The following is a 22,635-nucleotide window of genomic DNA, read 5'->3' on the forward strand; positions in this document are numbered from 1 at the left end:
AAAATCATCAATTCAACCGTGCAAAATGACACCCATCTGGAACAACCCAGACATCCTCATAAACAAAAAAATTATCCACTTCCCAGCTTGGCAAGCAGGGGGCATAAAACAACTAGAGCACATAATTATTGATAGAAGATTCATAACTCCCCAGGAACTTCAAGACAAACATGGAATAAATAACTTCTTGGAATATCAGCATTTTAAATCAATTATTACTAAAAGTTTAAATACAGAGACAACGATTTAAAGCTACCAGATGTAGTTACCACTCTGATCAATTTCTCAATGAATAAAACTCTCTCCAAAATATACAAACTTTTATGTAATTTAGATAATAATATTTCACTTCCGACAACAAAATGGGATGCGGATTTGAGCATCAGCACAGATGAAAGCTTTTGGTCAGAACTTTGTCTAAACACCTTTAAAATGACAAAAAGTCCAAATCTGCAGCTAATCCATTTCAAAACTCTACACAGAATTTACTACACTGGACAGAGGATGTTCAAGATGGGTCTCAGCAACTCAGACATTTGTCAGCACTGTGACGGTAATCTGCCCGACAATTACATGCATGCACTGTGGTTCTGCACGCCTGTCCAGGCTCTCTGGCAGCAGGTATGTGCCGATCTATCAGTCTGGCTTAAGGTTTCAATCACAGCTTCACCGTCACTTTGTGTGCTTGGTGACGTGAGTGCCATCGATGTAGAAGGAGGATTAGGCTCTATCATTTTCATAACTCTTTGCATTGCTAAAAAAACTATTTTAATAAATTGGAAAAGCAAGAAAAATATAAATATAAGTCAACACAGAAATCTGCTGCTTGATCATATCAGCTTGGAAAAAATGTCAAGCCAAGGTTCAAGTAACTTTGAAAGAATTCGGTCTCTCTGGTCTCCCATAGCTAACTCCATGACTTAGGGGGTGGGGGGGCCTGGTCGTCGTTGCTCCTTGCCCTTCTGCCGTGGGCCGGGGTGGGGGTCGGGGCCTCCGGTGCCTGGCGGGGGGTGGTGGGGGCTCTGTTGGTCAGGGGGTCGGGTCCGGCGCCTGGGTGGGGTGGGCTGGGGTGCTGCGTTGTCCTCTGGGCTTGGGTGTGGGGGTGCGTGGTGGGGGGGTGGGGTGGTGGTCTGGCTTGGCTTGGGGGGGTGGTCCCTTTGCCTGTGATGGGGGGGTTGGCGGGGGGCCCTGCTCGGGGGGGGCCCAGCGGCGCCGGATGGGCTGTCCATCTACACCTGGGGCTGGGATCGGCCCTTCCCTGGCTCTGGGGCGGGACGGGACAACCCTCTTGGGGCCCCCGGTCGCTCTGGGTGTCATCCGTTTCGGCTGCGGGGTCTGGGGTGGGGTGGGGGGGGGTCTTGTCGGCCCTGTCCTGTGGGGGGGCATTCTGGGGGAGGGGGGGGCACTATTGGTACGGGGCAGGGGGGGTTGACGGGTCGGGGTCTCCGCTGAGGCTATCGGCGGTTTCCCCGGCCAGTTGGCTGCCTCGGTCCCGTCGAGGCCTGACCAGGACTCTTCTAGGGCCGGCGTTTGGGGGTGGGGGCCTGGGCTTGCTCCGGGGGGGGGCGAAGCTTTCTGGCTCCTCTCTCTCTGTGTGGGGTGGGTGGTGCTGGGCCTGGGGTGTCGGCGCCTCCGGGGGTGGGGCCCCTGGGCTGGGTGGCCCTGGCCCCTTTGCTGGGGGGGGGGGGGGGGGGGGGGGGCTGGGGGACAGCTGTTTGACCACCGGGGGACAGTCTACCAGCTGTCCCCAACTTACCCCCTTCCTCATATAACCTCATATTAGGGTGAGGGGGTGGGGGGTCTAGCCTGCGATGCGCCTTGGGGGGGGGGGCTACTTGGCAGTTGCCCCCCTCCTATGGTTGCCGTATGGAGTGGGCCCCCCTTCTTTCGGTTTTATTTGCACCTTAGACATGTAGGGTCCTTGGTAGGGGGGGTGCTTGGACATCACTGCCAGCAAGCAGCAGATGTCCTCCTGGCACCCTACCCGCCAATTTTAACCGCACCATAGACATTTAGGGCCCCTTGGTGGGGAGGGTGAGGGGACGTCACTGTGAGTAATCAGGAGATGTCCCCTTAGTGCCCTACTCGCCAATTTTAACTGCACCCCCCTTAGTACACACACCCCTCCCCCTTCAATATATACATTCCAACATAAACACACACACACCCTTTCAAACACACATACACGCACACACATTTTGCAAGGAAGGTGGGACCTGGGTCCATCTGTCCCCTACCCCTTCCCTGGTGGGGGGTGCGGCCCCCTTGGCGATGGCGGCCGTGTCCCTTGGGTGCTGGCTCCCTGGGCCCGGCGGTGCTCTCTCCGCACGGTGGGGGGGTTCACATTACATCTGAGCCGGGGGTGTTCGTGTCCCTGGGGGGTGGGTTCTGGTCCTTGCTCCTGAGTGCTGGGCCCCGCCAAATTTCCAATTGTGGCCGAGCCTGGTCGGGCCATATTTACAACACCCCTTGTGGGCCCTCTTTTTTCCCCGGGGTTCCCCCCTCCTGGGCGGGGGCGGCGGGCCCCTGCCTCGCTCCTCCCTGGACCAACCGTGGGCCGGGCGGATGGCTGCCTGGAGTGCGGAGCGGGTCTCCCTTGGGGGGTCCTGGCTCGTACCTGGGGTAGGGGCGGGGGGATGCCCGGAACTCCTGGGTGGTGGTGGGGTGCTCGTCTGGGGCTGTGGGCGTCCTTCTCCGGTGGGGCCCTGCGTTGGGCGCTCCCGGCGCGGCGGGGGGGCTGCTCTCCTGGTTGGGCTGGGGCGGCGCTCTCTTTCCCTCCGTGCCTCCCTGCTCTCTGGCTCTGGGGGCCTTGCGGCGGTCCTGCTGGCCCTGGCCTGGGTGTCGGGCTTTGTCGCCCGGGCGGCGGTTGTTCCCTGCCGGTTCCTGTGTGGCGTTGGGGGGATTTCGGCTGCCGCTGCAGTGGGGGTCTTGGGGTGGGGATGGCTGGGCACTCTCCCTCCTTCTTGTCACGTTCCACCATCCATTTTAGCAGAATATAAACACTCACCTGAGCACAGGTGTTAGCTCACCTTTGCACTAACAGTTTGCATGATTGAATGACTGAAATATTTCACACTAGTTGGTTTAAAGGCATAGGTATGCGTGTGTGAACACTATCTATTTTGTGTACATGTCGACAGGTGGACATTTTTGCAGCTAGCAGGTGTGTTTATAACATTTGAGTGTGTGTTGATAGGCCCCGCCCTTTTTGTACTACATTTGAACCTTACCATAATGATTAACAACCAGTAAACTTGTTGCTTTATGCTGCTTCATGGTCTTATCCCCCTTCCCCTCCTATTATCACCCTCCTACCCCCCCCTCTCTAACATCCCTCTCTCTTCTTCCCCTCTTTCCTTTTCCGTCCGGTCCAACACCAAAGATTTTCAAACATGATTGAAATTAATAAAGTTTGGCCTCAATTACAAAAGGGGTTTATTCAGACATACCTTTGGTTTGTCTGAAGATTAATAACCCCTCTTGTTAAAGTAAAAAATATCCAACACAAGAGGCCCTCAGCTCTCATCTGTCTGCCTAGCTGTTGGACAGGACAAGTAAAAAAAAAAAAAACAAAGATATATGAAATTATAGATTTTTGTACACAAGTCGTGACTCCAGCACTCTGGCTATCTGCTGTTTTTCAGTCAATGATTATAAATGAGACAATCTTACCATAGTGCATATCTGACCAAACTTTCTTTGCCACCAGCATGTCAAATAAATTAGTAAGGTTAAGTTACTTTAGAACAAACTGCTGTTGCTGTCCTATCTAAGTTGCATATTTTAATAAACAAAAAAGAACATTACAAAAAAACAGATGCTGTACAAAGGCAAGCACACATTGGATACACCAGAGCAACATTAGAATATTTATGTTTTGAAAGAATAAACCAAACAGTCTCACCTTACTCCATTCCCCGACCTTCCACATTGAGCACGGACGAAGGTAACACTGTCGGGCTGGTGGAGGCTTCTTGGATGAATGGCAGTCAGAGTCCTTTCCGGTGCTGCAAGTCACTGCTCTCCAGACGGCACCCAGTCCACAGCTGGTGGAGCACTGCCCACACATGTGTTTTATAACAAATATTGTTTCAGGGCCTGGAAGCCTATAAAGTGCTTTAGTAACATTTTCTGAAATGATCATTAATCCTATAAGGCCATTTGTATCATATTTAATACACACATTTTTGAGACCCCTATCTCATTTGCATGATTAAAACTTTCCCTAAAAACCCATTGTATGTATATAACTTACCTTGAATTTACACTGGTCTGTCTGCGTTGCGTCTCCATTGCGTGAGAAGTCCGTCTTATAACTGTCAGTTAATTTACATTGACTTTATTGCATCTTGGAGGAATATAAATTGAATTGGAGGAATACAAAATTTGTTGATAATAAATTCTTCATAAAACAGTTACGCCATGCCAAAAATGTGTGGATCAAATTTGAGTTAAGGGGATTTTTTCTGAACACTCGTTATTATTATTACATCTCAAGCTAACATTGCTGTGACCAACAACTTACCAAATCACCAAACCAATAATAAAATATAGAATCTATATCTCTTATATTGCAAAATATTTTTTGTGGATTTCATCAAAAGGTTTCGTCAACGAACAAATCAATAAAATTTATTTTCTGTGATTCTTTGAAACATTGGGTTGTACAGGATTGCCCTTTTACCCTCTACCTACCCTCTCTGACATTGTAAATATCAGGTTGGATGCACACAATGCATCTAACATCCACAAACGTATGAACTCACTTTAGATAAATGTAGTTTGTTTGTTTTTTACACTGAAACTGGTTTTAATGTGAGTAATGCAAATTTACTTGTTCATTACATTTTTAATCTCCGTTTGTGAGTGAATGTGTGTAAATAGATGCACTTACAGCACTCCAGTTTCCAGCTACCCAGTGCCCAGCTCCACCACTGGCCTCCACAGATGATGGGACGGTACGTGGCCACAGACTTGGTGCATTGGTTGAGATAATGGGAACAGTAGGTGTTGCTTGTTCCACGTGATGTGCAGGTGTTAGACTGCTCTGAGTTGTGGCTTGCGTGTTTGTTGCAGCTTGGTGTATGAGATCAGGATTTATGTTGCTCCCTACTGTAGAGGAGTCTAGGATTTCACTGTAGTCATATTCCGTTTGATAAAATAAGTGAGGCTGGTATGTAGAATCTGTTCCAGTTGTTTTCCCAAAGGCAGGATTTGGAGAGATTGCTTTAACGCTGGCTGTCAGTACGTCAGTTGCGGGAGGTTGAGCGTCTCCCCTGGTGTTGGTGGGAGGCATATTTTCTGTTCCAGTTAATAATCTGAAGTTTTCTGATACCCACTGGTTACCTGAGGTTTGTAGGAGTAAACTCGGAAGAAAAGTAGACGGAGGAGGCAATGTGCTGAGGTCATTATCCCACGAGTTACGTTGAGCTTCCAGAATATTTGGATCCATTTCCAAATCTTCCAGTGTAAAAGCACTTGGAATAGCAGTCGTTGTCTGAAATATTTCCTTAAGGTGGATTCCGGTCCTAACTGGAATTTCTGTTTCTGCTGGCTGGTCTAAAGGTTTGGATGTGACATCATTTTTTTCTTCCAAAGACAAAGACTTGCTGTTAATCTCCATGGTGGATGTGATGTCGGTGGTGGTTTGATGTATGCGAGTGGGGGCAGGATGCACTGCAGTCACCGTGAAACCTTGTGAGTGATTTTCCTCCGCTCTGGAATCATCATAGGCATTTTCAGTCTCATCCCCAGATTCCTCCCATGTTTCATCTTGTGCTGGATGCTCTGTAGTGACAAGCAGCCCTGATGTAATTATGCTCTCCGGCCACAACACACTTTCATGTTCCCCTTTTGCTATTTGTGAACGTGGCGTTTTGGACAATGGCGGCAAATAAGTATTAGATACAGGCAACAGATAGTCCTCTGACAGAAAGTCATTAGCATCCTTTGAATTTTCTGTTGTAGAAATATGTTTTATATCGTCTCCTGTTATGTTCTGAGGCTCCATGTGTTTTAAATCATATATATCTGAAACATTTGGAGCAGCTGAAGCAGCTATTGTTGTGTTTCCAGTGTCCACACGAGCATCAGCTCCAACGCTGTGTGTTTGCTCGACCTCCGAAAGCAATCTGTGGCTGTCCTCTAAATTCTTTTCACGGCTCCTAAAATCCTCAGACAAATCCTCATGAAAGTCAATAAAGTTATAATCATAATAAAAATCATCAACTTGAACGTTGTTTTCTTCAGTGCGTTCGATGTTATTGTGGTAGTGGAAGTCAAAATTCACATTGGGATTTCTTGACTGGCCTCTGCCGGGCTTTAGAGGAGTTTTGAGCTCAGGAATGGGGTTGATTTCATTCTGCACTTCATTGCTTGACATGCCGCTTCCAGACCCTTCACTGTCTCCAAAATTGTCGCCAAGCTGCAAACAGTCTTGAATGTAGCACTCGGTGACAGCTAAAGGCTTCTTTTGGGGATCACAGTCGACACCGGTGTTTCTGCTGCAGGTCACGTTACGCTGGCGAACTCCATTTCCACAGGTATGTGAACACTGCATGAAAGAACAGCAACTGTAAGGATCACAAGTATTTTTCCAGACCTTTAAACTGAAAATGTGCTTTAAGACCCACTCAGATGAAACTTGTATTTTTAGTGCTTTTAACATGTTCTTGTGCAATTTTTCTGATGATAAAAAAGACACTTAAGCAGAAACTATGTTCTAAAAAACAACAGTTTTTTTCATTTTTCATTTTTGGCTGAAAATGGCATAATCATAATTAAAAGACCACTGGGAACGCTTTTAAGCAGTTCAAAAGATGATCAGGGTGGGTCTTCAAACTAACAAAACCTCTGAATGTGCAATCAGAATAGCAAAAAAGCTTTTATAATTATTTAGGGACAACTTTTTGAAAACTTGAATTCAATCTAAGTTGTCTTATGATAGAAAAGGATCTTCATATGAGTTTATAACACAAAAAAGAATTGTGTTTTAAAGTCTTTTAATAAATTTGTAACAAAAAACACAAGACCAAATCTAGGAAATTGCTGTGATTTTTGTTAAGAGTAATGAGGCAGAGCCAGCTGTGATAAATAACTTATTTTAACACATTAGCATTCCAGCAATTTCTACTACAACAGCCTAATATGTGTTGACTATTTACCTAAAGTTTCTGTAATTATATCGTTTCAGTTTACAAAAATACAAGTAATTTACAAAAGGCAAAATAACCTTGGGGTAAAACATTTTTTTCTTTCAAGGACTTGGTGAAGTCAGCAGGGTTGTTGTGAAATTCCACCACATTCTAAAGTGTTCTTTGGAAAGACAAAAAAAAGGTTTCCCAAAGGCAGCCAAACAACCTTTTATGGCAACTCCTGTGGTGAAAAGTGGTGCAGGAATGAGATAAACTGTATTTGGCAGAAAATATAAAAGAAAATTTGTTGTAAAAATTAGCATCTAACAGCATGAAAACACAAAGGAAAGCTTGAAGTAATGAAACTGTATGTGCACTGGGGGCATTTTGTTCAAATCTACTGGACGTTTTATACGTTTAGTTGACACTGGTTCAGAGTTAAAGTTGATTGAGAGATGTTACACATCTCCTGGCCAATTTCTACAGCAGTCAGCAAAGCAGAACTATAATCCCAGGCCTCAGTGTGAGAACTTTTAACTTTAATGACTCTCAAAACTTTTCCAAAGATCAGAGTTTTTTTTTAAGTAGAAAAGAAAATGTTAACTTTTCAGCTAGACGCAAAGATCTGAGCCAACATTTTTCTACACCTTCTCAGAAGAGTGAGACAAAGGATTGCATTTTAAAAATCTAGAGAACAAGAGATTTGTTCTCCCAAAGTAACCGAATGGATACAAAAATGTCTAAGTAATATATTTCTCTCTTGATGTAAAACCATCTGATTCTCCCTGTGGGAAGTGACATCAGGCAAATTGAACTCACCTTTGACCATCTGCCTGTGTTCCAGTCAGCTGGGCAAGGCATAAGTGTGTTGCAGGAGGAAATGGACTCCGGCTTGGGGATGTGAGCACAAAAGCTGGGTTCCAGCGCTTTCTGCTCCTCTGCGCTCACAGCTTGGATGCACAAAACTGTCCTTTTTGTCAGGCCCAGGCTTCCACAGCTTGCAGAGCATTTCTGCCAATCTCCAACCCACCATCTGCTCACAGAGACACAAAGGACACAACGATTTTCAATTAAATTCTTCATGTGAGATAGGCATTGACAGGAGAATGCTGTGAAATGCAGCCTTGGAAAGTTGCCTCGGTATTGATAGTGTATTGATAGTGTGCAGGACAGCTCATGAATACAAACATCTCAAGGATGTTACCTTGTACTATCATTTTACTGATGGGTATTATTACTTAACCAGGAAGTCTTAGTTACCTGCTAGTTGTATCAGTTTCCTCTAACACAAGAAACTAAACTTCTAACCCGAAACTTTCATTCTTGAGTGGTTATTTTTCTCTCAATTGCTGAACAAACCTGTTGTGCGTGAGTTTTGCAAATAATTTTTTCTCTCAAAGCCAGAAAAAGAGAAGGACATTTCTCATATCTTCTGAATTTTCTTTGATGTAAGGTTTTGTTTTTAATCAGTACATTTCATTTGTGTTGCTGTAATCATCAAAAATGTGTTGGTTTTGTAGTCTATACTAATACATACAGAGTTAATTCATTTAATTTGTGTTACAACCCACTGCTGATTGGCTCTCATTACAAAAGGGCACGGGTTAAATTTGAGCTCTACTTGTAAAATCAGGAAAAGCAGATAGAAAAAGTAATTTTTGGATGTGCAGTTATCCCTCAAAAAATCCCTTTGGTGCCTTTGTATTCAAAAGCTGATCATGTGATGAGAATCCAATGATGAATTACAGGTTAACATTAAAGGCAATATTAGAAATCACAGATGTTCATGCTTTTAACAACGTGGGACAGAAGTCTGTGTGATTGCATAAAGACACGTACACTCACTGGACACTTTATTAGGGACACCTGTCCAACTGCTCATTAACCCAAATTGCTAATGAGCTAATGGCACGGCAGCAGCTTTATGCATTTAAACATGTGGACATGGTCAAGATGATCTGCTACAGTTCAAACGGAGCATTAGAATAGGGAAGAAAGATTATTGAAGTGACTTTGAACATGTCATTGTTGTAGGTGCTAGATGTGCTGATCTGAGGATTTTAGAAACTGCTGATCTACTGGGATTTTCACCCACAACCATCTCTAGGGTTTACAGAGAATGGCCCAACAAAGAGAAAATATCCAGTGAGTGGCAGTTCTGTGGGCAGAAATACCTTGTTGATGCCAGAGGTCAGAAGAGGATGACTAGTCTGGTTCCAACAGTAACTCAAATAACCACTGGTTACAACCGAGGACTGCAGAAAAGCATCTCTGAACGCATAACAGGTCTAACCTTGAGGCAGATGGACTACAGCAGCAGAAGACCATACCCAGTGTCACTCCTGTCAGATAAGAACAGGAAACTGAGGCTATAATTCACACATTGGAAAAATGATGCCTGGACTGATGAGTCTCCATTTCTGCTGCCACATTTGGATGGTAGGGTCAGAATTTGGCATCAACAACATAAAAGCATGGATCCATCCTGCCTTGTATCAACGGTTCAGGCTGGTGGTGGTGATGTCATGATGTGGAGAATATTTTCTTGGCACACTTTGGGCCCCTTAGTACCAATTGAGCATGGTTCCAACGCCACAGTCTACCTGAGTATTGTTGTTGACCTTGTCCATCCCTTTATGACCACAGTGTACCATCTTCTGATGGCTACTTCCAGCAGGATAAGGTGCCATGTCATAAAGCTTGAATCCTCTCAGACTGGTTTCTTGTACGTGACAATGAGTTCACTGGACTCAAATTGCCTCAACAATCACCAGATCTCAACCCAATACAGCACTTTTAGGTTGTGGTGGAACGGGAGATTGGCATCATGGATGTACAGCCGACAAATCTGCAGCAACTGTGTGATGCTATCATGTCAATATGGACCAAACTCTCTAAAGGAATGTTTCCAGTAACTTGCTGAATTGATGCCACCTAGAATTAAGGCAGTTCTGAAGCCTAAAAGGCATCCAACCTGCTACTAGCAAGATGCACCAAATTAAGTGGCCGGTGAATATAGATATTTCATGCACTATAGCACACGATGGAGGAGTTAGTTTGTCAATAAATGACCTGTCTTTGATGTGAGATTGAGAGCTCCTCTTAGTCACTCATCACTCCTGTCTTACCATGTATTCTGGACCCTTTTTAATGTGCTCTGCTCCAATAAAACATATGCATTGCCTTTATCCAACGCTATTGACAGACTTTAGAAAGTAGGCCAGTCGTCATTTCTGGTGCTGATTATTAAAACAGTCTGCTCAAGCTATAGTTTGTGAAGGTTTTTCCTGCAGATCTAAACATAGCACAAGGTGTTTGATGATCGTTGTGCTATTGTAGCATCTTAACCGACCACAAATCTTATACTGTTGAAAAACATGTCTATCTCCCTTTTAAATGAAGCCACATTTGTAAAAAACATGCATTCGTGGGATGAGCAGCACATATTCAGGTAGCGCACATAAAAGATTTGCCCAACCTTCTGTGCCAAAGCCAAACAGCTTTTATAGCTGATGTTATTGACTCATGTTTTGAGCTTCTCATACCTTCAAGGTGTTTTCAGTCAGGTGGGCCCTGCTTCAGTGCGTAATAGGTGTCTGCTCCAACAACCGTCATGCAACACTTGACTGATCTGCATACAGCCAACAGGATAAAGCAACTTCAAGCTGCAACACAAAGTTGCAACATTTGGAGTGAGCCCTGGTTCTATCGTTAAATTACAGCACTCTGCCATACAAAGTGGGAGGTCAGAGACAGGCCACAGAGTGGGTGTCTGCATGAAGAGCATTTCCTCACTTTGACAGCACTCGCACTTACAAAAGTTTGTCTGCAACAGATTGCATTTAAGAGTTAAAGGACAATATGGCTGTAGGTTCCATACCCACGAATTGAGAACAAACAACACAGCCAATTTCCAATCTCACAGGGCTGCTAGGAGACATGCCATGACAATCCTTCTCTATCAGGCCCAACAAACACGTCTTTCCAGACTGGAACATTCCAAAATGTCCTGTTTTTTCAAACTTCAATCATTCAATTGACCAAACACAAAGCAAGAGTCGATTGCAGAATACGCTGTTTGGCAGAAAAGAAATGGCAAATTTTTCATGGATGAAACACAAAGAGTCATTTTTGCTGTTCATCACACAAATGCATTTTTCTTACAAATGTGGTGCCATTTGAAAGAGGACAAATTTAGACAGACTATGTAGCCTAGCATAAATAATGATTTAAAACCATGAAGATTATTTTCAGTAAGTCTTTGTGGAAACAATAAAATCTGGCAAGTTGAAGGCAAATTCATCAAAAGAAAAAAATGTCACAAAAAAGTTTGTTGTGCGTTTTTTTCCTTCTTTTTAGGATGACCAAGTTTGCTTGTTTTAAAGAACCAATTAAATACCAAACTGATTAAAAAGAAGGCCTCAAAAATTCTAAGTTTACTAAAAAAGGCAGCACATAACCAGTAAACAGTTGTACAGAAATTCATTTGAAGCATGAAATGACCGATTTACAGCAACAGAAATCAGTAATCACGTCTGATCCTTTGGTTTAGAGACAAAACTGCTGGTGAAGGCTTGTTAAAGCACAAAGCAGAAAGCGCCTGCATTGATTCATCCGATTTGCCTCACATAACGTCTTTGAACTTTTTCAGATCAACAGCAGCAGAAGAAAAAATAAAATAAAAATAAAGCTGCAGTAAATATGATCCCACTGTGGTGCTTCAAAACCTGATGCCATTAAGGACAAGAAGCTAAAGTTTGACTTTCTCCAAATTAACCCTGAAAAAAAACAACAGCCACTGCCTATAAAGTTGTAGGTAGTCAAAATATTGCAACAATAATGATATATTTCTGAATAGACTGTGTTTGCCCGTTTTTTTTCTACTTTTCTAATGTACATGTAACAAATAATATAAAACAAGTACAAGTCCCACTTCAATCCTCTTCTGATGTATTGTAAAAGTGTTCCCGGTGGTCTTTTTGTTATAATTATACAGTTTTTAGGCAAAATGAAAAAAAAAATGGTTGTTTTCTGAACACATTTTCTTTCTCCAGAGCTGCAGTGGTTCATTAGAAATTCACTTCTGAGTTGTGGGCGGAACTGTTGGCACGGAGTGAGCCTGCCCTCATTTCCCATTATCCCTTTGTTCATACTCTCCCCCGCTAGCTTACACCCTCTCACACCTCAACCCAACATAACTAGTGCAACAAATATTGGAGCTATCCACCTGTGCAGTTTGGATCCAGATTCCAGCTCAGATGAGGAAAACAGAGACGTACATGGATGTATTTGTCTGCAAGTGGATGCATCAGAATGGAGCAGAACAGGGAGCTTGTAGCCAGCGCACTGTAGCTTCTGCGTCACACCTAAAGGTTTTTTCATACGGCTATTTTTGTCAGCGTTTGATTCACTACAATTTATATGAAGACATACCGGTGATCAGAAATATATTTTAAGATTAATTTTCTCCATCTATGTCTGTATCGCCATTGTGAGAAAAATGCTACAACACCAATCTTTAAGTAATACAACAAAAAAGGGGAAAAAAAGGAAGCAATAACTTTTAAAATACCAATTTTCAACTTAACACTAAAAAGATTTATGTGTTCAGTAGTTTATGTGTCTGTATGCAGAGACTGGAGTCAATCTGGTGGGGAAGCAGACTCACATGGCAGGACATGGATCCTTGATGCAGCTGATGTGGTTATCCTCAGGCCGGAGGGAAGGCTCACAAAAGTGATCCTCTACTAACCCAGTTGTCTTTTCCACACAGAAGACAGCACGCCTTTGAACACCTGGAATGCCAGTAAGAGGACAAAAAAGCTTCAGATTCTTATAAAATATGTAATAACAAAGAAGCATCACATGTCAGGAGAAAAAAATATTGAAAACCCTTTAAATCTATTTATACCAGGGAAAAAGACTCTAAATCTGATCAAATATATGTTTCCTAAAAGCCCTGTTCTTGCAGTGAAAGAAAGCTGAGTTTTGCTGAAGTGAGAAATAATAATCCCGCTAAACAGAGCTGCTTGCTCAGAAGCACATCTCAGCAACTATCACACGGAGAAGTGACACATTGAGGTTTCAAACACCTGTACATGCAGCTGCAAATCTTAAAACTTGTGTCCTCAGGCTGTGGCAGGTTTATCTCATTCTCTCCCCTCCTCTCACCTTGCTGCAGGGAATTACGCTTTGTTGAAGCAGAAAACAACAACCAGCCCGCAGTTCAGGTCTCAAAGCTAATTTACTCCATCACAGAAATTTCTACAAGGTCAAGACTGTTTCACGGAAATAAAAGTTATTCTCAAAGTGGATCTTTCAGGCCTGAGAAGAAAAAAAAAACAGGAGGAATTAAAGCAACCCCGGGTAATGTTTTTTCCAGTTCTTAACTTACTAAACAAATGACAATATGTGATCCTGCCTTCTGGTAAAGTTTCTCTCTGATGGATTCTGCAGGGGGGTTAAACAGGGACACTGAAGATGTGCGATGTGGTGTATCTGAGAAAGCATGATGAGTATTTTTCCCTCAAGCACAGAAAAACAACTGATAGCCCTCCATGCAACATGACAAAAAACTAAAAATTATCTTTTTGCATCAGGATGCAAATGTCATATTTGCTTTTTAAACCCTGATTAATGCAGTTTTATTGCTCTCTCTACATTTAGGCTTCAGAGGCTGGGATAGTTCTGCAAGCACTATAGTCCTGGTGCTGTGAGACTATAATATTACATCCATCTCAGCAAACCAGATGTAATAAAAATAATCAATTGAAATGATTTTTCTCTAAAATAAATCTAAAAAAAATCTTTTGGACCAACTTAGTGAGAATTTTAAGTTGCAGAGTCAACAGATCCACTTCATTCAATTCACATTTCACAAAGACACATTTTGAGATGATAGGGGACACATTAACCCTTGTGCTATCCTAGGCACTTTAACATTGGGAGTTGGGTCATTTAGACCCACTAAACAGTGCTCTGAACCTTTTTTCTTCAATGATTTGTGATCTTCACTGGTGTCCATGGATTACATGAAATTTTTCCACCTAACCACCTTTGTCATGGTAGGGAGAACATGTCAATTTAAGAGTGGGGTCATCTAAGATAGCACAAGGGTTAAGGACGCCCAGAAATCGCTAACAAAAAACTGGATAAAACAATGCAGACTCCTCACTTTTGGGGATATTAAAAAAGAAGACAACTAATTAGTTTAATTGAAACCATGACAGATAACATACAAAACTGTTAAAACACACAATCGGAAATGTATAAGTAGCATAATTTCAAGAAAATTTACAGACATTTATGGCTGAAATGAGCTTGTAATTTAAGTTGCATTGATAAAAATTGTGTTTTTCATACTGTATTTACTGTTTACAGTAACATACTGTATATTATAAAGAAAATTCTGCTAAAAATTGCATTTCTGAGTATTCCTTAATTCATATTATTGTGAGTCAGGAGCAGACAAAAAATGGCACTGGTAAAAGCTTGCAAGTGTGATATGGAGAGGCTACTACAGCAGGCCATAAGCTCCCTGCTCCGCTCCATTCTGATGCATCCACTTGCACACGACTAGTTCCATGTACGTCTTCGTTTTCCTTGTCCGACCTGGCATCTGTCTTAAGAGTTCGGATAACTCCAATATTGCTAGCCATTTTTGTTGCACATCGCTGGGGGTGTGAGGGGTTGTAAGCTAGTGGGGGAGAGTGTAAACAAAGGGATGATGGGAAGTGTGGGCGGGGTCTGTGCCAATGTTCCTGCCCACAAGTCCTAGAAAAAATTTCTAATGAACTATTGCTGCTCTGCAGAAACTATGTCCTTGAAAATGACAGTTTATTTTGTATTTTGGCTAAATCATAATTAAAAGACCACTAGAAATACTCTGGCATCAACTGCAGCGGTATAGCTTAGTCTTTGGTTCTGTCTAAAGTTATCTACGTCTGTGGAAGGATTTTTAGAAAAATTACTGCTTTCGATGGAACATTGCACTTTGACTGAAACAAATGCATCTAGGTTCCTGCAACATTGGGTGCTTGTGAGTTTAAGTGATCTTCTGTACAGTCTGTGTAGCTCACACCTTTTGTAAGTGCTAACACAAATAGATTTGACAAGGCTGAAATGTGGAGATGGACTGTCATCCTTGAGAATTCTCTTTGAGAGCACAGCTGTGTTAAGTGGGTTTAGTGCTTTGTCACTGAACATGCTGTCAAGTCCAGAACTATTTTGTTTGAACAGAACTTCTATTGATTTCGTTTCTGTCTCACTGTAGAAACTCAGATTAAGATTAAAGGAGTCTATTAACAGACAATGTTGCAGATCAGAGCCAATAATGCTCACTTTGGCCACATCACATAAAGGTTGCTACCTTGATAAATAGCCTGCTGCAGTTGCTTTGACAGTTTAATAAAGGGGAACCCGTTTGGAAGTTCTTACCCTGAACTTTATACTCTGTTGATTGTTAAATAGTGCTTCTTTTTCCATGGTAAAAACGGAAACTGGCACGAGAAAAACACGAAAAAGGTTTAAATTCATGAGAAGTGCATTTATAGTGTAAAAGCTAAACTTTTAAGTGTCAAACCTAAGTTTTACATCATGCAGTCTTCATCTTTCTAAGGAAACGTTCCTTTCCCAGTTTAACATTAAATACAAAAACTTGTAGCTCATCATTATCCATTTAAAATCAGCACAAATTCATTTTGTCAGGCATCGCTGGGGAGTTGGAGCCTGACAAAGATAAAATTGTCATTAGTATTTAGAACAAATTTGTGTTTTTTTTTAGGATTGAGTTAAAAATATGTCAGAGTCTCTTTTGGGTTACTGTGTCATTAAAAAGTAGAAATCAAAAGGAAATAAGGACAGTTATATAAAGAAAAGGTACAAAAAAAGTAAAAACAACAACAAAGTATTGAGGGGAAAAACTCAGGTGCGTTTCAAAGCCAAGGACAGAGCGGATCTGGGCTCCTGTGGAGTGGTAAACACTTTTCCAGATTTGTAACTGCCACTTGACCCCCTGGGAACTTCAATCTAGACCTCGAAACCCCCCAAAGGCATCTGGTCAAACAACTTAATCGACCTGCAGGACTGTGGCGATATTAAAGCTTTGATGGATGTGATGGGACTAACAAAGTGCCAAGATTCTGGTGCTGAGACATGAAGTAAACATGTGAGGACCTGAAATTGCACCCACTTGATCTGCTGCTTAAGGCTCCCTAGATGAGTCACTACCCATTGACCTTTTCACAGCAAAATGAATACTTGGAGGCAGAGGAAACGGGGGGAAAAAACTGCTTTGGTTTATTGCAAATTTTCCTCAGATTAAACCTTCACAGCAAGTGGCTGTTTTTTTTTATAAGTTAAAAGCTGCATATGATTAAGGCCTTAAAGTTATGCATAATTAAGGTCAGAGTCAAGCTGAGTGACAGGTGGGCGCCTTCAGCTATCTGCAAAGTTTTACCAGTTTTCCAAGTCACAGATCCCGCTGTGTCTGCCAGATCTGCGGTTTCACTGCCTTGTAGAGTTTACTTTCTTCATTGTAAATTTATGTTATTAAAAGGGTTTCAGTCAATGGTAGACTGGCACCAACCAATCAAAAAAAAAAAAAAAAAACTGGTGTCAAAGTTTATGGTGTAGTTTTTTTTTAGCCATTTATATACAATCTACAATCCCCCCTGCCAATTTTCACACCCCTAATCTAACATTGCCGGTGCAACAAAAATAGCGAGCAATATTGGAGTTATCCAGCTGTACAATTAGCCAGATTCCAGCTCAGACAAGGAAAAGAAAGATGTACATGGATCTATTTGTCTGCAAGTGGAAGCATCAGAATGGAGCGGATCAGGGAACTTGTCTGCCGATTACAGCTTTGACCAAATACTTAATTTCTAACAAAATTGATTTTGCATAAAGAAATACTCAGAGTTGTAATTTTGAGGTTCATTTTCTGTATATATGTCCTCCGTCAAGAGAAAAACATCACAAAACCATGTTAACATCACCATTTTAATTGAAGTGGGGCTTTAAATGACAGAAGAGTTTTTTTGATGGTGCTGCATTCATCGTTGTTAAGAGCTTTTTTTGTGGTAACCTAACAATGAAAAAAAAAAAGATCATGTTACAGATTTTGTCCTTGCAGCAAATGTCAAGAGGTGCAAGCAAATTGACTGAAACTCCATTATGTCAGAAAGGAACATCCGTACAGGCGGTTAAATGAGACAGCATTTAAAGATCAAGGTGGTAAATGTGATGTGAGGGGAGATATGAGGTGTAATCTTCTTCAAAGTAAAGAGGTCGGACTAAGTTCAGTTTTACAAATCGACGGCGGTCTTTGAGCAGCAATATGCTTAACTGCTTGTCTCACTCGTTCTTGATTTAAAAAAAGGAATTCAAAGTGTGAAAGAATGTGAAAAAAAATTCTATTAAAAATGAAGTCTTATTGTTTTGGTTTGAGGATTTGTGCAGATTTTGAAGAGAAAACAAGCATTAACCAGAAGTACGAGGAGTTTTAATTCAATACCACACACGAAGAAAAAGTTCACACAAGTCATCTAAAAGTATGCAGTACTCCACAAAGTGCTCTGACAATGTCAGCTACCAAGGTTTTGGTAGAATTGCGGACATTTTTTTTGGGGCTTTATTATTGAGAAAAAATGGATCAACATTGCTGCATTTTGTCCCAACAGACTATGACAACAAAATTGGAGGTTAACTTACAAAAAAATGTATCATTATTATATTAGGAAAGGTTTCATCAATCAAAACTGTGGCAACTTCAAACTTTTTGTTTGAAAATGTGATGCATGTTGAGGGGAATTTTCAGTCAACTTTTTCTTTGCTTAATCACACAATCTAATTGACACCTTTAGTGGAGGAAAAACTTGTCAGGACTTTATTTTTCTGTGAACTCATACTAAACACAGGCCTACATAGAGAAAAGCTTAAAGCTTAAAGCTTAAAGTTGCTTTTCTGAGTAATTATTTTTTCAAAATGTGAATCAGGAGCAGATGAAAAAGCTTGTAGGTGTGACGCAGAAGCTACTAGGTCAGGGGACAAAAATATTTTGATCCAATATTATTTTTAGTTCCATTCACCCTTCAGAGAACCAGGCTTAGGAAAACCAAAAGAACAAGAAATATAGACAGGATTTTTAAAAGAACCTCTTTCCAGTTTCGATTTTAGTAAAAAAACTACTTTCCTGGCAGACTTTCTTTCAAACGAGTCTGCTCTTTGAACAACAGCACTGGTTGTTTATTTCATATAAATATTTCTGATTGATTTGGCTTCCTCTCATGTATCAGAGATTCAAATTTCTTTGGCCTGCAAAAAAAAAAAAAAAGCGTAATCTGATTTGGACAAAACATCATCTAAAGTGCATGCCTCTTTCTGTCCATAGTACAAATCTATTCCAGTATGCTTTTTATCTTGGTTGCCTTGACAAAAAGGTTCAGCATTCAAACGCACACATTTGAACACTGAAGACTCTGAGTGTGGGTGTTTTAGATAACATTTCATTTCTCGTTAAAGAGCAGTTACTTTTTCTTCGAACTATAGACATTAAAATGTACAAATGAAAATGTCAGGTCTCATACCGATTCCACAAGTAGCACTGCATTCAGTCCATGAGCCATATTTCCAGAAGTAATCAGACCCTGAGTTTGTGTCTTCTGAAGTAATTCGGCTGATGGTGTACTCATAATGTACTCCTGGGTTGGTTTCCTGAAAAAGAAGCTAGGACATAAATGAGAATTTTTAGGTTTAAGAAATCAGTTTATTTCTTTATTTTTACAAAACACTAAAGACAAGTTTTTATTAGGGCCCGAGCACGGAGTGCAAGGACCCTATTGTATCTGTTAGGTTTATTATTATTATTATTATTATTATTATTATTCTTCCGACTTTTCCGTCGCCTTTTTGAGGCCTTTAACATACCCCAAAACTCACCAAATTTTGTATACACATCAGGAGTCGCGAAAAATTTCATATTTTCTAGGAGAACGGCATAGGTAAACAAAAATGGCTCGATAGCGCCACCTGCAAAATTTGTTTTCGCGAGCACCTCCATATGCTTTATAGTACAAACCTGATTTTAACAGGGCATGTTCATCGGATAGAAACCTACAAAAAAGTCTCTTGGGACCAAGCTGTCAGTCGCACAGGAAGTCTGATATTTTGATGACAATATGTCATTTTTGCTGTATTTTGGTCATTTGCAGGCCTCGCTCTAGAACGAACTCCTCCTAGAGATTTGAGAGTAATGACTCCAAACTTTGGTTTTGTAAACTAGACACATGTCCGATGTTAAATTGCAAAGCTTTTAAGTTTTTATGGATGTTTGTGACCATGGCGGCGCGTCAAAATTGGAGGTCGTTTCGAAAACACGCCATGAAAAGAAAAATGGCCATTACTCAGCCATGCATAATCCAATCTGATCCAAAATTGATGTGCATGATTGTAGTCTGACTCTGAACACATCTGCAGTGAAAAAATCTGGAAAAAGTGTAGCGCCACCTGCTGGCAAGAGGAAATGACATGTTTTACTTGGAGCATCACTACTCCGAGTAGGATGAGCCGACACACCTGAAAATGACGTCCACCTGTTGAAAAGCCATTGAAGTTTACTCTGACAAAAAACCATAACTTTCAATGCGGGGGTGTGGTCGTGACAGAGCTGCAAAGTTGGGCATCTCGCTATGCACACAAAAGTTGCTCTCACGTGCACATTCCTTGTCCAATCTCACTGAAATTCAATGGATATGAAGAAGCTTCTATTCTGAACCCATGGATATGACAATCTTGGACGAGCTCTATAGCGCCACCTAGTTATTGCATTGGGCACATTCTGCCCTGTATTTTCTCTTTGCTTTGTCCGATGTGCATGAAATTAAAACTGGAGATACTCAGAAGGGTCCTCTCTCATCATGTAAAGTTTCATGGGTGTACACCTGACGGTGCCTGCGTAACAGGAAGTGGTCGATTATGTGCACCCAAATAATAGAAATTTATTATAAATCAGCCGTTTGTCTCAGGAAGCTGAGATTTCAGAATTAGATGCCTTTAATAACCTCCAGCTTTGATATGTAACACTATAGGGTCTACGAGAAACTTCATCACTTGATTTTTTTAATGAAATTTTGGACTGAACAAAGATTTTTAGCATAAATTCTGTTTAGGTTATCAGCACCAGGAATTCAACTTTCATAGGCATTTATGTGCTACTGCTTCCTAAAAAAATTCAGAATGATTGAAGTTACAGGTGACATCTTAGAGAGCATTACATCCAAAAAGGTCCGAAAACGTCTTTTTAGGCAAAACTACAAACACCTATTTTTTTTCATAACTTAATCATCATATATCAACACCATTTATTTTTTTAAATGTAGGGATCTGTGTTTGCTGCCTTCCATATTTTTTTCAGAAGTCCAGGTGAAACAGATGATTTTAAAAAAATCCTGATTCATCCCAAAACCTGTGCTTTTTCCGTCTGGACTCCAAACAAGTGTGTTTTAAAATTACTTATGCTTCAAATATCCACACCAAGTTTCACACGCATATAGCTGAACATGTCTAAATGCTTCTTGAATATTCTTTACAGATATAAAATGAACTGGTCAACTGTAGGATGTCATTTCCTCTCACATGCTTAAGTCTTTTCCTCATGCTGCAGCCTGCTCCTCAATCATCCCTGTTGCTGGAGTCAAATTTCACCCCCCCCCCCCCCCCCCCCCACACACACACACACCAGCTGCCAGTTCATATGCTAACTAACCCAGCAGTGAGGTGACAAGAGTTTAGACACAAGAGGGAGGGCAGACTGCTTTTTCATTTGTTTTGTATGTCTTTCATAGATTTTTATGAATAATCATTGCTTTTCTAGTCATGTAAAATGCAATTAACCTAATATTTTATCTTTTTTTTTTACAAACAAAACATATGAATGTGCTCCAAAACAAAACCCAACTCTCAGTACAGTTCTACAGATGTAACATAAGACTTAGACAGTAAATGTCTCTTTTATCCTTTTTTAATCAATGCTGCAACTTCTTTTCCTTAATATAAATCCAATGAAATTAAACTACAAAACCAAAAAACACAACGTATAGCAAATTTCTCTAAATAAATTATGTGTATATACAATATGTAGCACTTTTAAACAAAATAATAACAAATCCTTCCAATACAAGCACAGAAAAATGGAACACAAAATTTAAAACCCACATTTGAAATGGCAATTTTAAAAAGATAATTTTTTCAGCCTGCTAAAAGTGCACAATTGTAAAAGCTCTTTTATATAGACAACTGTTTGGTTGCTTAGAGCTCTAAATATAAAAACAATGCCTTTATGGACGTGGCACGGATGGCACGGATGTTCAGCAGGGTAAACCCCAGGAAAGCGGCGGGACCTGATGGAGTTCCCGGAAAGGTTCTGCGGGCCTGCGCCGATCAACTCTCCCAGGTCTTCACAAAAATCTTCAACCTGTCGCTAGCTCAGGCTTTCATCCCTGCTTGCCTGAAGTCATCCACTATCATCCCGATACCCAAAAAGTCCTCATCCACAGCCTTCCTCACGGACTTCCGCCCAGTTGCACTCACTGCTGTCATCACAAAGTGTCTGGAGCGGCTGCTCCTGGGACACATCAAAGACTCCCTCCCTCCAATCTTCGTCCCCCACCAGTTTGCTTACAAAGCAAACAGATCAACGGATGATGCCATTTCCATCACCCTCCACACTGCGCTGAGCCACCTGGAACACAGAGACACCTACGCCAGGATGCTCTTTGTGGACTATAGCTCAGCCTTTAACACAATCATTCCTGACATTCTGGTCAACAAACTGTCTGAACTAGGACTCCACCCACTCACCTGCTCGTGGATCAAGGACTTCCTGACAAACAGACCACAGACAGTCAAACTTGACCCCCACCTCTCCTCCACCCGGACGCTGAGCACAGGCTCCACACAGGGATGTGTGCTGAGTCCTCTGCTGTATACACTGTACACAGCAGACTGCAGACCAGCCCACACCAGCAACACCGTGGTGAAGTTTGCAGACGACACTACTGTGGTGGGGCTGATCTCTGGGGACGACGAGACGGCCTACAGAGACGAAGTCCTGAAACTCTCAAGGTGGTGTCAGGCTAATAACCTCATCCTGAACACCACCAAGACCAAGGAGATCATCCTGGACTTCAGAAAAAACAGAACAGATCCACCCCCACTCTACATCGATGGAAACTGTGTGGAGAGGGTCCACAGCTTCACCCTCCTGGGCACCACCATCTCTGCTGACCTCACATGGTCTAACAACACCATGACTGTCATCAGGAAGGCCCAGCAACGCCTGCACTTCCTGAGAAAACTTAGGAGGAACGACGTCAGCCAGGAGCTGCTGGTAACGTTCTACCGCTCAACCATTGAGAGCATTCTGTCCTATGGCATCACAGTGTGGTTTTCCCACTGCACTGAAGCAGAACGGCAGAGTCTCCAGAGAATGGTAAAGACAGCG

The 22,635-nt window shown here is 41.8% G+C and overlaps 1 protein-coding gene across 1 annotated transcript in view; it reads right to left on the reverse strand.

Moving 5' to 3' along the window:
• The window catches only part of LOC101166699 (A disintegrin and metalloproteinase with thrombospondin motifs 7), a 202,016-nt gene that overhangs the window by 49,443 nt on the left and 129,938 nt on the right, over positions 1-22,635 (reverse strand). Inside the window, exons 16-20 of the mRNA XM_023952917.1 lie at positions 18,722-18,860; positions 12,802-12,928; positions 7,953-8,166; positions 4,895-6,553; positions 3,905-4,057 (exon numbers count right to left, since the gene is read on the reverse strand). Coding sequence (XP_023808685.1) covers positions 3,905-4,057; positions 4,895-6,553; positions 7,953-8,166; positions 12,802-12,928; positions 18,722-18,860 — 2,292 coding nt within the window. The remainder of the gene's footprint in view (positions 1-3,904; positions 4,058-4,894; positions 6,554-7,952; positions 8,167-12,801; positions 12,929-18,721; positions 18,861-22,635) is intronic.

This window comes from Oryzias latipes, chromosome 3, assembly GCF_002234675.1.
Source record: "Oryzias latipes chromosome 3, ASM223467v1".
Classification (NCBI taxonomy): Eukaryota; Metazoa; Chordata; class Actinopteri; order Beloniformes; family Adrianichthyidae; genus Oryzias; species Oryzias latipes.